The sequence below is a fragment of the Bos javanicus genome, chromosome 7 (genome assembly GCF_032452875.1).
Source record: "Bos javanicus breed banteng chromosome 7, ARS-OSU_banteng_1.0, whole genome shotgun sequence".
NCBI lineage: Eukaryota > Metazoa > Chordata > Mammalia > Artiodactyla > Bovidae > Bos > Bos javanicus.
Genome location: NC_083874.1, coordinates 24,736,997 through 24,752,567, shown reverse-complemented (window position 1 = coordinate 24,752,567; position 15,571 = coordinate 24,736,997). Strand labels below are relative to the sequence as shown.

General features: G+C 39.5%; 1 protein-coding gene across 2 annotated transcripts in view; it reads left to right on the top strand.

Moving 5' to 3' along the window:
- Positions 1-15,571, top strand: part of SLC27A6 (solute carrier family 27 member 6) — an 81,761-nt gene that overhangs the window by 17,412 nt on the left and 48,778 nt on the right. For both annotated transcript variants that reach the window (XM_061422895.1, XM_061422897.1), the window contains exons 3-4: positions 12,739-12,897; positions 14,194-14,318. In XM_061422895.1, coding sequence (XP_061278879.1) covers positions 12,739-12,897; positions 14,194-14,318 — 284 coding nt within the window. The remainder of the gene's footprint in view (positions 1-12,738; positions 12,898-14,193; positions 14,319-15,571) is intronic.

The window sequence follows — 15,571 nt, the reverse complement described above, 5'->3', positions numbered from 1 at the left end:
TATGTCATCAGCAACAGCATTTAGTCATCTGATGCTGGTTGATTACCTTTCAGTTCCCTGGGGATTGAGGTCAGAGGGGACAAGAAAGGGAACAAAGCTTTGGATAGAGAGTTCGTAAAAGAATTTGGTTTTAGTGGGGCTCAGTTTCATAGCTACCAAAAATCTGAGAAAGCGTGTATCCAAGAAAACCTGGGTTTTTTTAGATCTTTGAACTCTCAAACTTGGATGGAAAATGTAATAGCTTTACCTTTAGCTTGGCAAGTCACCATGTTCACTTGGCCATTGTTGCAAGTGGAAAGATTTTCAAGTTTGGTAGTACAAATGGCACTGGAATATCTGAAGACTTGATCCAGCCCAGTTACTCAGAGTGTGAAATTTGGACTGCTTCTTTGGCAGGATCTTTGCTAGCCTCCCTTAGATGCCCGATATATAAATGAAAAGATGTTTAAATGTTTGTAATCATCCTTCTGAATTAAAAAATCCATTAGTCTACTTTAAAACAGGTTTCTCTATTCTTGTATAAAATGTTAATTCCTAAACACAATCCAAGTATAGAGCTACCATTGAAAAACCTGTAGTAAGCTCTCCTGGTTTTCCTTGGGTTGACTGGAACATGTGAGAAACAGGAAATCTTGAGATCTTTGCACGTTTGGGGGAGGTTACAAATAAGAATCAAGAAACTAACTTTCCTTTTATCAGGTAAACAACACACACACTCTTTGCGACACAAAGAATAATGAAACTACCTGGGAATTCAAAAGAAATGTTAAACTTAATTGATTCTGAGAAAAATTGAATGGTATTAATGGTAGTTTGAATAAACTTTTGTAATTAATTTGAAGATGACCAGGAGTTTGAACTGAGATGTGTTAAAAGCAGGGTACAGTCCATGGGGTTGCAGAGTCGGGCTTGACTGAGCGACTTTCACTTCACTTCAAAAGTTTTGGTACTTATTTCTTTTTTTTTTTTTTTTGAGATTTACGTTTTATCTTTTATTTATTTTTTTAATTTAAATTTACTTATTTTAATTGGAGGCTAATTACTTTACAATATTGTATTGCTTTTGCCATACATCAACATGAATCCGCCATGGGTGTACATGTGTTCCCCATCCTGAACCCCCTCTCCCACCTCCTTCCCCATACTGTCCCTCTGGGTCATCCCAGTGCACCAGCTCCAAGCATCCTGTATCCTTCATCAAACCTAAACTGGCAATTGGTTTCATATATGATATTATACATGTTTCAATGCCATTCTCCCAAATCATCCCACCCTCTCCCTCTCCCACAGAGTCCAAAAGACTGTTCTATACATCAGTGTCTCTTTTGCTGTCTTGCATACAGGGTTATCGTTACCATCTTTCTAAATTCCATATATATGCGTTAGTATACTGTATTGGTGTTTTTCTTTCTGGCTTACTTCACTCTGTATAATAGGCTCCAGTTTCATCCACCTCATTAGAACTGATTCAAATATATTCTTTTTAATGGCTGAGTAATACTCCATCATGTATATGTACCACAGCTTTCTTATCCATTCATCTGCTGATGGACATCTAGGTTGCTTCCATGTCCTGGCTATTATAAACAGTGCTGCGATGAACACTGGGGTACATGTGTCTCTTTCCCTTCTGGTTTCCTTGGTGTGTATGCCCAGCAGTGGGATTGCTGGGTCATAAGGCTGTTCTATTTCCAGTTTTTTAAGGAATCTCCACACTGTTCTCCATAATGGCTGTACTAGTTTGCATTCCCACCAACAGTGTAAGCGTACTTATTTCTTATGCACAGGTAGTATGGTAAGCAAAACTACTATTGCATAGTAAAGTTTTCTTACTTTGTTCTTTCCTTTTTTCTATTTGGAGGCTAACAATAATCTCTCTTATCCTGGAGATACGTGGTACTTTTCTGTTGTTGTTGTTCAGTTCAGTTCAGTTCAGTTGCTCAGTCGTGTCCGACTCTTTGCGACCCCATGAACCACAGCACACCAGGCCTCCCTGTCCATCACCAACTCCCGGAGTCCACCCAAACCCATGTCCATCGAGTCAGTGATGCCATCCAACCATCTCATCCTCTGTCATCCCCTTCTCCTCCTGCCCTCTATCTTTCCCAGCATCAGCTCTTCACATCAGGTGGCCAAAGTATTGAAGTTTCAGCTTTAACATCAGTCTTTCCAATGAACACCCAGGACTAATCTCCTTTAGGATGGACTGGTTGGATCTCCTTGCAGTCCAAGGGACTCTCAAGAGTCTTCTCCAACACTACAGTTCAAAAGAATCAATTCTTTGGTGCTCAACCTTCTTTATAGTCCAACTCTCACATCCATACATGACCACAGGAAAAACCATAGCCTTGACTAGATGGACCTTTGTTTGCAAAGTAATATCTCTGCTTTTTAATATGCTGTCTAGGTTGGTCATAACTTTCCTTCCAAGGAGTAAGCATCTTTTAATTTCATGGTTGCAATCACCATCTGCAGTGATTTTGAAGCCCAGAAAAATAAAGTCAGCCACTGTTTCCACTGTTTCCCCATCTATTTCCCATGAAGTGATGGGACCAGATGCCATGATCTTAGTTTTCTGAATGTTGAGCTTTAAGCCAGCTTTTTCACTCTTCTCTTTCACTTTCATCAACAGGCTTTTTAGTTCCTCTTCACTTTCTGCCATAAGGGTGGTGTCATCTGCATATCTGAGGTTATTGATATGTCTTCTGGCAATCTTGATTCCAGCTTGTGCTTCCTCCAGCCCAGCGTTTCTCATGATGTACCCTGCGTATAAGTTAAATAAGCAGGGTGACAATATATAGCCTTGATGTACTCCTTTTCCTATTTGGAACCAGTCTGTTGTTCCATGTCCAGTTCTAACTGTTGCTTCCTGACCTGGCTACAGGTTTCTCAAGAGGCAAGTCAGATGGTCTGGTATTCCTATCTCTTAAAGAATTTTCCACAGTTTATTGTGATCCACACAGTTAAAGGCTTTGGCATAGTCAATAAAGCAGAAATAGATGTTTTTCTGGAACTCGCTTGCTTTTTTGATGGTCCAGCGGATGCTGGCAATTTGATCTCTGGTTCCTCTGCCTTTTCTGAAACCAGCTTGAACATCAGGAAGTTCATGGTTCAGGTTGTTGTTGTTACTCTGTTTAAAACAGCTCTTATAAATGAACTGGGAAATGCTAATATGTATCAAGTTGTCAGCATAAAGATGACCTGACTTAACTTTGAAAGAGACAATAAAATTTTGGAAATTATCTTTGAAAACTTCCAACAGAAGGTACTTGACAATTTGTCTTTATGCTGTTTTCTTATAAAAAGTGACTCTGGTCTTCAAAACAGTCTTTACCACTCTCCTCTCCCTGCAACCCTCCTCACCCCAAAGAGAATAGTGGGGAGCAGACTATTAACAGCTCCTGTCTTGAAGATTAAAACCAGTGTTTGATACATTTGCACAGCAGGCTGAAAGCAAAAGCACTATTAATTTTATTTGATATTTATTCATATTAAAGTTATACAGTACAAAGATGAAAATGCTAATAGTTTTAGAAATATTAGAGAGAAGTACCCTGCTAACCTATTCTCAAACCAATTGCATTCGGTATTTTTCTTGTTATTGTCATTCAGTCACTAAGTCAGGTCCAACTCTGCAACCCCATGGACTGCAGCATGCCAGACTTCCCTGTCCTTTACCATCTTCTGCAGTTTGCTCAAACTCATGTCCATTGAGTCAGTGATGCCATCCAACCATCCCATTCTCTGTCACCCCTTCTCATCCTGCCTTCAGTCTTTCCCAGTATCAGAGTCTTTTCCAGTGAGTCGGTTCTTTGCATCAGATAACCAAAGTATTGGAGCTTCAGCTTCAGCATCAGTCCTTGCATTGAATGTTTGGGGTTGATTTCCTTTAGGATTGACTGATGTAATCTCCTTGCTGTCCAAGGGACTCTCAAGAGTCTTCACCAGCACAGATCTTTCTGTAGTCATCTCCATATATCTAAATAGCTTGAGAATTTTATTGGGTACTTCATAGGTGCACCCCCCAAAAATAGGTACTGCTTGTCCACAATGGGAGATGAAAATTTTATCTTCTTTCTTTACCACTCTCTCCCTCCAACTCAGATTTTTTCCTCTGATACACATACTTTCTCTCTCTGACATCACTCTATATATTGTTTCATCATAAATATTGGTTTGATTAGTTATCCATATCATAACTTAGTATTGATAGTTTGATAGTTATCAGTATCATAACTATTTCTAGCTGCCTTCTATAGTATAATAAAATTATATTTGTTTCCTTTCATGTAAAACTCTCCCCAATCTGGAATTGATCATTTGTTTTTTCATTTGCTTGCTTAGTTTTCTCTACATCTATGACCAGTTTGTACCCATCCTTCTATCAAAAAGTAACTCACCTTTAGACATTGAAAAGCTTGTCTGTATTTTGTCAAGCCTATGTTCTTTCTGTTGTTTTTGTTCTATTTTGTTTTGATTGGGGTATAGTTGCTTTAGTTCCTCTTTAGTTCTTTAGTGAAGAGGAACTAAAGAGCCTATTGATGAGGGTGAAGGAGGAGAGTGAAAAAGCCAGATTAAAACTAAATATTAAAAAACTAAGATCTTGGCATCTGATCCCTTTCAGTTCAGTTCAGTTCAGTTCAGTTGCTCAGTCATGTCCAGCTCTTTGCGACCCCATGAGTCGCAGCGCGCCAGGCCTCCCTGTCCATCACCAACTCCTGGAGTTCACCCAAACTCATGTCCATCGAGTCAGTGATGCCATCCAGCCCTCTCATCCTCTGTCATCCCCTTCTCCTGCCTCCAATCCCTCCCAGCTTCAGGGTCTTTTCCAATGAGTCAACTTTTCGCATGAGGTGGCCAAAGTTTTGGAGTTTCACCCTCAACATCAGTCCTTCCAATGAACACCCAGGACTGATCTCCTTTAGGATGGACTGGTTGGATCTCCTTGAAGTCTAAGGGACTCTCACGAGTCTTCTCCAACACCACAGTTCAAAAGCATCAATTCTTCGGCGCTCAGCTTTCTTCACAGTCCAACTCTCACATCCATACATGGCCACCGGAAAAACCATAGCCTTGACTAGGTGGACCTTTGTTGGCAAAGCAATATCTCTGCTTTTGAATATGCTGTCTAGGTTGGTCATAACTTTCCTTCCAAGGAGTAAGCGTCTTCAGTCCCTTTACTTCATGGCAAATGGAAGGGGAAAGGTGGAGGTAGTGACAGATTTCCCTTTCTTGGGCTCTAAAATCACTGAGGATGGTGACTGCAGCCATGAAATTAAAAGAAACTTGCTCCTTGGCAGGAAAGCTGTGACAAATCTAGACAATGTGTTGAAGCAGACATTACTCTGGACAAAGGTTCGTGTAGTCAAGGCTCTGGTCTTCCCATTGGTCATGTGTGGTTGTGAGAGCTGGACCATAAAGGAGGCAGAATGCCAGAGAATTGATGCCTTATGTGGTGCTGGAGAAGACTCCTGAGAGTCCCTTGGACAACAAGAAGATCAAACCCATCAATCTTAAAGGAAATCAACCCTGAATATTCGTTGGAAGGACGGATGCTGAAGCTGAAGCTCCAGTATTTTGGTCTTCTGATGCAAACAGCCAACTCATTGGAAAAATCCCTGATGCTGGGAAAGACTGAGGGCAGAAGGAGAAGAAGGATCAGAGGATGACTGGATGGCATCACCCATGCAATGTACATGAACTTGGGCAAACTTTGGGAGATGGTGAAGGACAGGGAGGCCTGGCATGCTGCAGTCCATGGGGCTGCAAAGAGTCCGACACAACTAAGCAACTGAACAACAATGACAACATAATTGCTTTACATTGTAGTGTTAGTTTCTGTTACACAGTGAAGTGAATCAGCTAGATGTGTATATATATTCCCTCATTTTTGGATTTCCTTCCCATTTAGGTCACCACAGAGCATTGAGTAGAGTTCCCTGGGCTATACAGCAGGTTCTCATTAGTTTTCTGTTTCATATGTATTAGTGTATATACGTCAATTCTCGACCACATCTTTCGCAAAGCTTTCCTCCCTACGATTTCAATCTTGACATGTCCTGGGTTCATTTCTCTCCATCACCCTGAGAATTCCCTTCAGACCTTCTTTCCAATCCCCTGATTCTTGGATTCTCAATTTATTTCCTTTGTTTACTTTTCATTTTATCACTGCACTTATTTTATTTTTTTTAATTTTATTTTATTTTTAAACTTTACAATATTGTATTAGTTTTGCCAAATATCGAAATGAATCCGCCACAGGTATACCTGCGTTCTCCATCCTGAACCCTCCTCCCTCCCCTACCCTCCCTCTGGGTAGTCCCAGTGCACCAGCCCCAAGCATATTAGCAGCTGCTTGTTAGTAGGTAAGTTGAAGTTCTCACATGCCTGAATGTTTTTTTTTTCTACCCTTACATTTGTATAGAATTCTAGTTAAGAAATGATATTGGTGCAGGGGTTTGAAGGCATTGCTTTTCTTACCTTCTGTCTTCCAGTATATATGTTGAGAAGTCTTTTTCTTCTGCTTTCATATCCTTTACATCAACCTGGTGTTGTTTTTCTTTCTTTTGGCAGGGGTGGGGGTGGTGGGTGGCAAGGGGGAGGAATTTTTAGAATTTCATGAGCCTTCAGTATTCTATGATTTCAAGATTATTTGTACTGGGACTAGTCTTACTTATCCATTTTGCTGGTAAATTTGTCAGCCTTTTAAATCTAGAAACTCATGTCTTGCAATTCTAGGTACTCGAAATTTTTTTTTAAAGATGTCTGCATATTCTTTTCTTTATTTCTATGTTTTTCTGCCCGTTCTCTCCTTCTATTATTTTGTTTGTTTGTTCATTCTTTTATCTTTGGATCTCTAACTTTTTAAAGCTTGGCCTCCTTGAACTGTTATTAATTTTCTCATCTCTTCTATCCTATTTTCCTTCTCTTACCTATGGGTTTACTTTTTGAGAGATTTATGTTTTAGCTCTATGTTCTCTGAATATTTCTCATTTTGTAGCATGTTATTTTTGTATTCTTGATACTTCATTGTCTCATACCTCTCAGAATATTAATATTTTTTAAAAAATTTCTCCTCTCTACCTTGTCTCTATTTTCTCTAATGAGCTTTTACCTTTTATTTTACAGTGACCTCTGTTCTTTAGAGGATTTCCTCAAATATCTGTTGACCTTTGGCTGCTCATGTTTAAAGTTTAGCCGTCAAAACACACATACCAAAACAAACCAAATCCTAACTGGAAGCTCTGTGTGACTGAGTGGGATTGTGAACTGGTTAGTTTCAGTGTCCAGGACGTTTTGTTGGCAGATTCATGACTATCAGTTTTACTTCTAGGTGCTTTATATTCCTCAGACCAGAACCCTGAAGGGAAAACTAGTAAACTGTAAAAAAGGAGCTGGAGGAGGATGCCCACTTTCTCTTATTCCCGCGATATGTTCAGTCTCTCTCCTTCCTGATGTTTCCAGAGGCTCATCTTTTTCCAGAGAATACATATCAGATCTTTACCAGTGTGGGGGAAGCAATCTGGTGCTGTAATTTCATTTTATTTTTTACATTTTAAAATGTCAAAAGCATTTATTGACATTCTTTCAAATTTGGATTGTGAATGATCCTATACAGGAAAAGTTACACAAATATCATCTCTCTTTAGCTTAAAGTTCTGAGCAACTTGGGGTCTTATAGAGAGCAAAGCAACATACAGAATTGGGCATTCAGTAGATGTCATGCTTTATAAATATAAAACTGTCAAAAAATGTAGCAAAATCACATTTGCTACAGACTAGGATCCTTGGACTCTTTAATCAATAGAAAACAGAAAGGGATCAGATGAGGAATTCAGGCAAGGCTTGATTGGGACTCATGCTGCCGCGGCACAGAGAAGTGAAAACAAGTAACAAGCGCTCCTGCTGGCTCCCTAACTAGGGAGGGCAGGCTGGTTCCTAAAATGGGGTGCAGGTAGGGGTGGATTGTTGGGCGAGGTTGCAGGGGTAGCTTAAGTGGTCTGCCCACCCCCTTGGAGGTGCTGTTTACAGGCATCATGGACAGTAACCTCCTTTTGCTCCTGGCACCTCAGAAATGGCAGTTGATTTGTACCCCTTTTGCATGTTTTTCATAATTGCCTCAACTGTACATGCAGCGATTTTTAGTCCCTTATAGTTTCTTCTATTCTGTCACTTGAGGTGCAGGCAGCCCAAGGAAAGGATCACAGGCCCCAGATCCTAGCCTGTCTCATGTTGAGCCTCATTAAAGATTGAATTGATGTTTTTTATTTAAAAGCATCTCTCTCTCTCTCTTCCTTGATCTCTCTCTCTCTAAACTGATGTTTTGCAGCTCAAAACCCAGAGCTGGATTAAGTGATAGTAGTTGTAATGATCATGAGAATTTATATTAGTATTGCCTATTATCATAAAAATCAAGCAGATTTTCTCAAACAAAAAATCTTATAATGTTGATAATGAAGTAAGTGTTGATGCAAGTTAGGGAGTGATGTAAAGAAGTGAGACTTAGAAAAGTTAAAAATGATGGGAGCAGAGTCTGCTCACAGGCCCTTTCAAGCAGGTTGTATGGGAGCCCTTTGGATGACATCAAACCTTTCCTAATCATTTTGCTACTGTGAAGCTCACCAAAATATTATATTCATCAACTTAGGGACAAACTTAGAATGTTTCTGAGTAAGGAAAAACTGAGGTCAATTTTTATACCATTCGTGTCTTTGACCTGGGAGATTCTGTAAGATCTTGATGAACAAGAGAGCCTTCCCTTATTTGTTACTGGTGGAATTGCTTCTTAAACAGAACTCCCATTTAGCTCCCTCTTTATAGTTCCATATTGATACTCCACTCTGGGGGGTACCTAGTCCCCAAGTTTCTGAGCCTTGCTGGGACTTTGTGGGAGCAAATCAACTTTCTTCAAGGCTTGTCTTCTTGGGTCTGATGTGTCAGCTGTCCACCTGCCTTTCTAAAATCGTGTTGCTGTCACCTCCAATTCCATTCTTTTTTGCCTTAAGGGCCTATGTATGTGTTTAGTCTGCCAGTATCTACTTCCGAGGTGGCTCGTTGAGTTTCATTAGGTGCCTCAAGATCTCCAGGAAAGGCTTTTTAACCCTGGACAGCAGCCTTGTGGTCAGCCACTCCTACAAGCAGTGGAAGGAGGAAAAAAATGGATCTGCCTTCCAGGCTGCACTGGGACCGGTTGCAATCACCATTAAGTTTATTTCCTTTTGTCTTGCCTGCTTAATCTTAGGGGTTCTTTCCCTTTTCCAAAATCATCCCCAGATTCCCAGATTTTTTCATCCCTACTCATTAATTGGTTTTCTCTTCCTTCTTCCTGCTAATCACCAATTCAGTGGACAGAGCCTCACTCCCACCTTTATGCCTGGACCACATCACAGTGGTCTCCCCACATCTGTGGGCGTGTGGAGTTTTAATGCTAGGGATCCACAGAAGGTTAGAAAAGCAGAGGATTTCAGAGACCATCTAAGGAAGCATTTTTCCAAGCTTGTGCCACACATATCCCTTCATGTCTACAAAGAAAAAAAATTAAACTTGAAGAGGTGCTTTATGACCACAGGAGTTTGAGAATCACCATTGAAAAAAACAGTAACATTTTTGTACAGTCGGGCCCCTCAAAGGCTTTAGTATGGTAATGAACCAACTCTTCCAAGAGAGACTCTAAGTTGCAGTTTTAACAAGCTTCATTTATTCTGTTGGCTCTTTCTTTAAAACTTTAAGCTTCATGAACCTTTGATCATTTTCACTGTTGGATAAGCTCCTATCTATTGTCTCCTTTATCAAAAAGTCTGAGTACCTTAAATAATTTATAATAACTTTTATAATAAGTTAATGACATCATTATTCACTTAAAACTAACCAAAAAAAGAACCAAAACATGAGTAATTTGTTTGTTACTAAAGCGCATTACAGGAGTGACATAAGCACACAGGTGAAAAATAACTAGATAAAGCATCCTTCATTTTTTGACACACCTCCACCTGAAAAATTATTTTTAAAGCTGGGCTGCCATGAGATCAGGAACAATATGGAATGTACAGAATATGGTAACTGAAGATCAGCAGGTAGGAACTTCTCAGAGGCAGAAAATGCATAAATATTAGATTCTCTGGACGAAGATGAGAAAAGCAATTACAGTATGAAGAATCAAGGGTGCTAGTCTCACTCAAAATCTTTATAATGGCTTTGACAAGAAATTTTGGAGGGATTCTCTATCCATGTGGAGGACAAGGAACTCTTTCAGGTTGTGAGATGCCTAGCTATCATAAAGAGCCACAGAAATTTCTTTTGAAAAAACTTAATAAATGAATTTTAGTTAGGATTGTAGGCAAGGCCATGCCAATTTTGTGTCTGAGACCAGTCTCTTCCAGTTGATGACACTGAAGCACAAAGGCTGTCAGAAAATGTCAAAGCAGGTGCAGCAACAAGGCAGACATGAAGCTCACTCTGGAAGAGTGTCCGGAGGTCACTGTAGACTGGGGTTTGCAGTCACATGTGCTGCTTTCACTAAAAATCCCATGACGACCTTAGTTTTATTCAGTAAATAGGTCAAACCAGAGAAAAAACTGTGTAATTGGGGCATTTTTATAGCAAATATGGCTCTTTGAAGCTTCCTAGATAAAAGAAATGCAAAAAAGCAAAGTGGCTGTCTGGGGAGGCCTTACAAATAGCTGTGAAAGGAAGAGAAGCAAAAAGCAGAGGAGAAAAGGAAAGATATAAGCATCTGAATGCAGAGTTCCAAAGAATAGCAAGAAGAGATAAGAAAGCCTTCCTCAGCGATCAATGCAAAGAAATAGAGGAAAACAACAAAATGGGAAAGACTAGAGATCTCTTCAAGAAAATTAGAAATACCAAGGGAACATTTCATGCAAAGATGGGCACAATAAAGGACAGAAATGGTATGGACCTAACAGAAGCAGAAGATATTAAGAAGAGGTGGCAAGAATACACAGAAGAACTGTACAAAAAAGATCTTCACGACCCAGATAATCAGGATGGTGTGATCACTCACCTAGAGCCAGACATCCTGAAATATGAAGTCAAGTGGGCCTTAGAAAGCATCACTATGAACAAAGCTAGTGGAGGTGATGGAATTCCAGTTGACCTATTTGAAATCCTGAAAGATGATGCTGTGAAAGTGCTGCACTCAATATGCCAGCGAATTTGGAAAACTCAGCAGTGGCCACAGGACTGGAAAACATCAATTTTCATTCCAATCCCAAAGAAAGGCAATGCCAAAGAATGCTCAAACTACCACACAATTGCACTCATCTCACACGCTAATAAAGTAATGATCAAAAATCTCCAAGCCAGGATTCAGCAATACGTGAACCGTGAACTTCCAGATGTTCAAGCTGGTTTTAGAAAAGGCAGAGGAACCAGAGATCAAATTGCCAACATCTGCTGGATCATCAAAAAAGCAAGAGTTCCGGAAAAACATCTATTTCTGCTTTATTGACTATGACACGGCCTTTGACTGAGTGGATCACAATAAACTGTGGAAAATTCTGGAAGAGATGGGAATACCAGACCACCTGACCTGCCTCTTGAGAAACCTATATGCAGGTCAAGAAGCAACAGTTAGAACAGGCCATGGAACAACAGACTGGTTCCAAATAGGAAAAGGACTACATCAAGGCTGTATATTGTCACCCTGCTTATTTAACTTATATGCAGAGTACATCATGAGATACGCTGGGCTGGAAGAAGCACAAGCTGGAATTAAGATTGCCAGGAGAAATATCAATAACTTCAGATATGCAGATGACACCACCCTTATGGCAGAAAGTGAAGAGGAACTCAAAAGTCTCTTGATGAAAGAGGAGAGTGAAAAAGTTGGTGTAAATCTCAACATTCAGAAAACTAAGATCATGGCATCTGGTCCCACCACTTCATGGGAAATAGACGGGGAAACAGTGGAAACAGTGTCAGACTTTATTTTGGGGGGCTCCAAAATCACTGCAGATGGTGACTGCAGCCATGAAATTAAAAGATGCTTACTCCTTGGAAGGAAAGTTATGACCAACCTAGACAGCATATTCAAAAGCAGAGACATTACTTTGCCAACAAAGGTCCATCTAATCAAGGCTATGGTTTTTCCAGTGGACATGTATGGATGTGAGAGTTGGACTGTGAAGAAAGCTGAGCGCTGAAGAATTGATGCTTTTGAACTGTGGTGTTGGAGAAGACTCATGAGAGTCCCTTGGACTGCAAGGAGGTCCAACCAGCCCATTCTAAAGGAGATTAGTCCTGTGTGTTCATTGGAAGGACTGATGCTGAAGCTGAAACTCCAATACTTTGGCCACCTCATGCAAAGAGTTGACTCATTGGAAAAGACCCTGATGCTGGGAGGGATTGAGGGCAGGAGGAGAAGGGAACGACAGAGGATGAGATGGCTGGATGGCATGACCAACTCGATGGACATGAGTTTGGTGAACCCCGGGAGTTGGTGATGGACAGGGAGGCCTGGAGTGCTGCGATTCATGGGGTCACAAAGAGTTGGACACAACTGAGCGACTGAACTGAACTGAGATTTCAAAGTCTTATATAATTTTATAGTTTTAATCCTCTGGGTAGTTCCAAGATTCTAGAGATTGGCTAAAGTCTGTATGGCCCCTTTTACCAAGCATATAGACCATTTTGATGTATTTTTGTCTTGGTTGCTGTTGTAGTTGATACCAACACAGTATCTTTTCTGTTACATTTTTTTTTTTTTTCCTTTTCTTCCAGGTCTACCAAAAGCAGCTATGATTTGTCATCTGGCAGCTATGAAGAGTTCTACTGGATTATGGGCTTTTGGTTGTACTCCTGATGACATCATTTATATAACTCTTCCTCTGTATCATAGTGCCGCATCTCTTGTGGGAATTGGTGGATGTATTGAATTAGGTACGCTTTCATTGTCTGTTTGAATATGTTTTCACAGTGTCTAATAATTAGAACTTGTCTTCATTAAAGTTTGAAATGCTATTGGTAGAATTCAGAGTAATTGTGTGCATGTTATACAGCTATAAAATGTTTACTAAAAGGACACAGCTTCATCACCCATTGGAAAGAGCAGTGCTGTGGGAATTTGGCCTTGTGGTTGGAACTGGCTGTTGACAGGATTTCCTTCTCCATGTGATCTCTCACTGTTTAGTGGCCAAGCCCTGCCTCCTTAAGTGGAGGTAGGAGCTTTCCCAATCAGAAGCCTAGTATTTCTTAAGTCTTAGCTTTGGAAGTCACATGGATCATTTTATATGCATTTTGCTGATCAAAGCAAGTCACAAGCCAGCTCAGAATCAAGATTTGACGAGTGGGGAAATAGACCCCACTTCTTGAAAGAAAGAGTGTCAAATTCACATTGTGAAGGTAAGTGCAGAGGAGGAGTTATTGAGGTTATCTTTGCAAACATTGTACTCCAGATACCCAAGAAGTCATTTAGTGGAACTGACAACTCAGTATATTCACTGATAATCATGCTGAGATTATGTGTCTGTTACTAGCTCACTCAGAAATAATTTTTAGAGATCACTCATCATGATTTATATATATATATATATATATATATATATATATATATATAAAATACTATAAAGTAATTTTGTAGAATGGTATGTTTAAAATGTGATAAATGTCCACAGTTTTGAAGGTCAAGACATTAGCGTTTTCCTTGGAACATATTCATATGACTTAAAATTGTTATTAAAATTAGGTTGTTAAAATTAGGTTCTCCAGTCATCAATGGACCTTTTTGTTGGTGCTTTCTTACTAATTCTACCTTGCTAACTCAACCTCAAAATATATGAGGCTGCTTTAAAATTTTTAAAAATAAATACTATGTATATATTCAAGGTCAAAAGTAAGTGAATATTCTTGGTCTCTGTGAAGAAGGATGAGCCTTATCTATATTCATTCTCTACTACTTATAATTGTCCTGTTTATTTTGACTGCTTCTTTCATCCCATGTATTGTAAGAACCATATCTACAGTCAAATATAGAATTACAGCATGAATATTTTTAGAAGATTTATTGGACTGTAAGATTAATGTTTTCAAATGAGCTTGATATAAATGGCCGCTGATAGATTATAAAACCCTTGAAAGTGAGCAAAACTCTTCTGGACGGAGCAACATCATTTGTGTTTTATGTTAATTCTGCCCTTGAATTTTCTCCCTTGTGCCTTTTTATGCCTTTTCTCATAGGTGCCACTTGTGTGTTAAGGAAGAAATTCTCAGCAAGCCAGTTTTGGAATGACTGCAGAAAGTATAATGTGACTGTGTTTCAGTACATTGGAGAACTTTGTCGCTACCTTTGCAAACAACCTAAGGTAAGAGAAAAAGTAATTTCAGAAAGAAAAGGTATTGAGAGATAATAATTTTTGTTTGCTTATACTCCATTTTTTTTCCAGAACATAGTTTAACTGACTTACAAGGATATATGCAAAACCCCAAAATAAATATAAAACAATCAAAGAAAATAAAAGAAGAGCTATTTAGGAATGTACTAATGTGCTTTTTATTGAGGCAAGGGAAGAGAGACTTGCAATCCGGTCCACTTCATGCTTATACTGATTAAAATGTCTGTAAACAACAACAAAAAAAATTTCTATAAACATAGCATGCATCTGATTATGAAATTACTTTCTGTTTACAGAGAGCAGTTATTCCAAGGGTTGAATTAGATCATCTTTTACAATGTTGGTCTTTTAAAAAAAAACACAAAAACTAATGACACTGATTATACTTGTTTTTCTATTTTTTTTTTGAACAAGTGATTACATTAGAACATTTTTTTGTTTGGTTTTGCTGTAGACTTAAAAAGAAATGTTGCTTTGCACTTTGCACTTATCTTCCCGCTAAGGTGGTCATTTTCATGACCTTTTGATAAATCACCCCTTCTGAAAACAGACAGGTAGGGACAGTTGTGTAAGCCTGAAGGCTGTCTTTATATTAGTTGGTTTGCTTTTTTGCCTTCAGGAGTTCTGTCCTTTTCCTGGTCTCATCTGTATTTCAAGATGCTTATTTTTCAACTATCTGATGGTCTAAACATACTTGAGGCTACAAAGAAGGGACTCTGTAATCAAATCTACACCAGCCCCCTGAAGGGTGCTAATAAAGGATGCCTCACTATGCAAGGTGGAGCAGCAGAGCCTGACTGATGACCTGCCCTTGACCTTTGAGAGAAACACGTTTTCTAAGACATGTCTCACTCATTGCCTTTTCCCATCTTCACCCTGGCTTAAGGCATGGATGGTGGACTGGAATGCCTTCTCTGGCAGCTAAAATATGGACATGTAATCCTTCCTTACCCACAGCACAGCTGAGGCTAGACTGGAGGCATTTAAATAAGACTGTATTAAAGATATGGAATTACACAGGAGAAAGAACACAGAGAAGAATCTGAAACTGGAGAATCTTATTTACAAAATGCTTGTCATTTTAAGCTTGGAGTTTACCATCGTGAGATCTCCCATCTGACTCCTGACCTGTGTCCTGTGGGAGAGGCCATCCTACCCTTTTGTCTGGTCAAGAGTGCTTCAAATCCCTATGCATTCTCCACGTTCATGGCTTAGACAAGGAG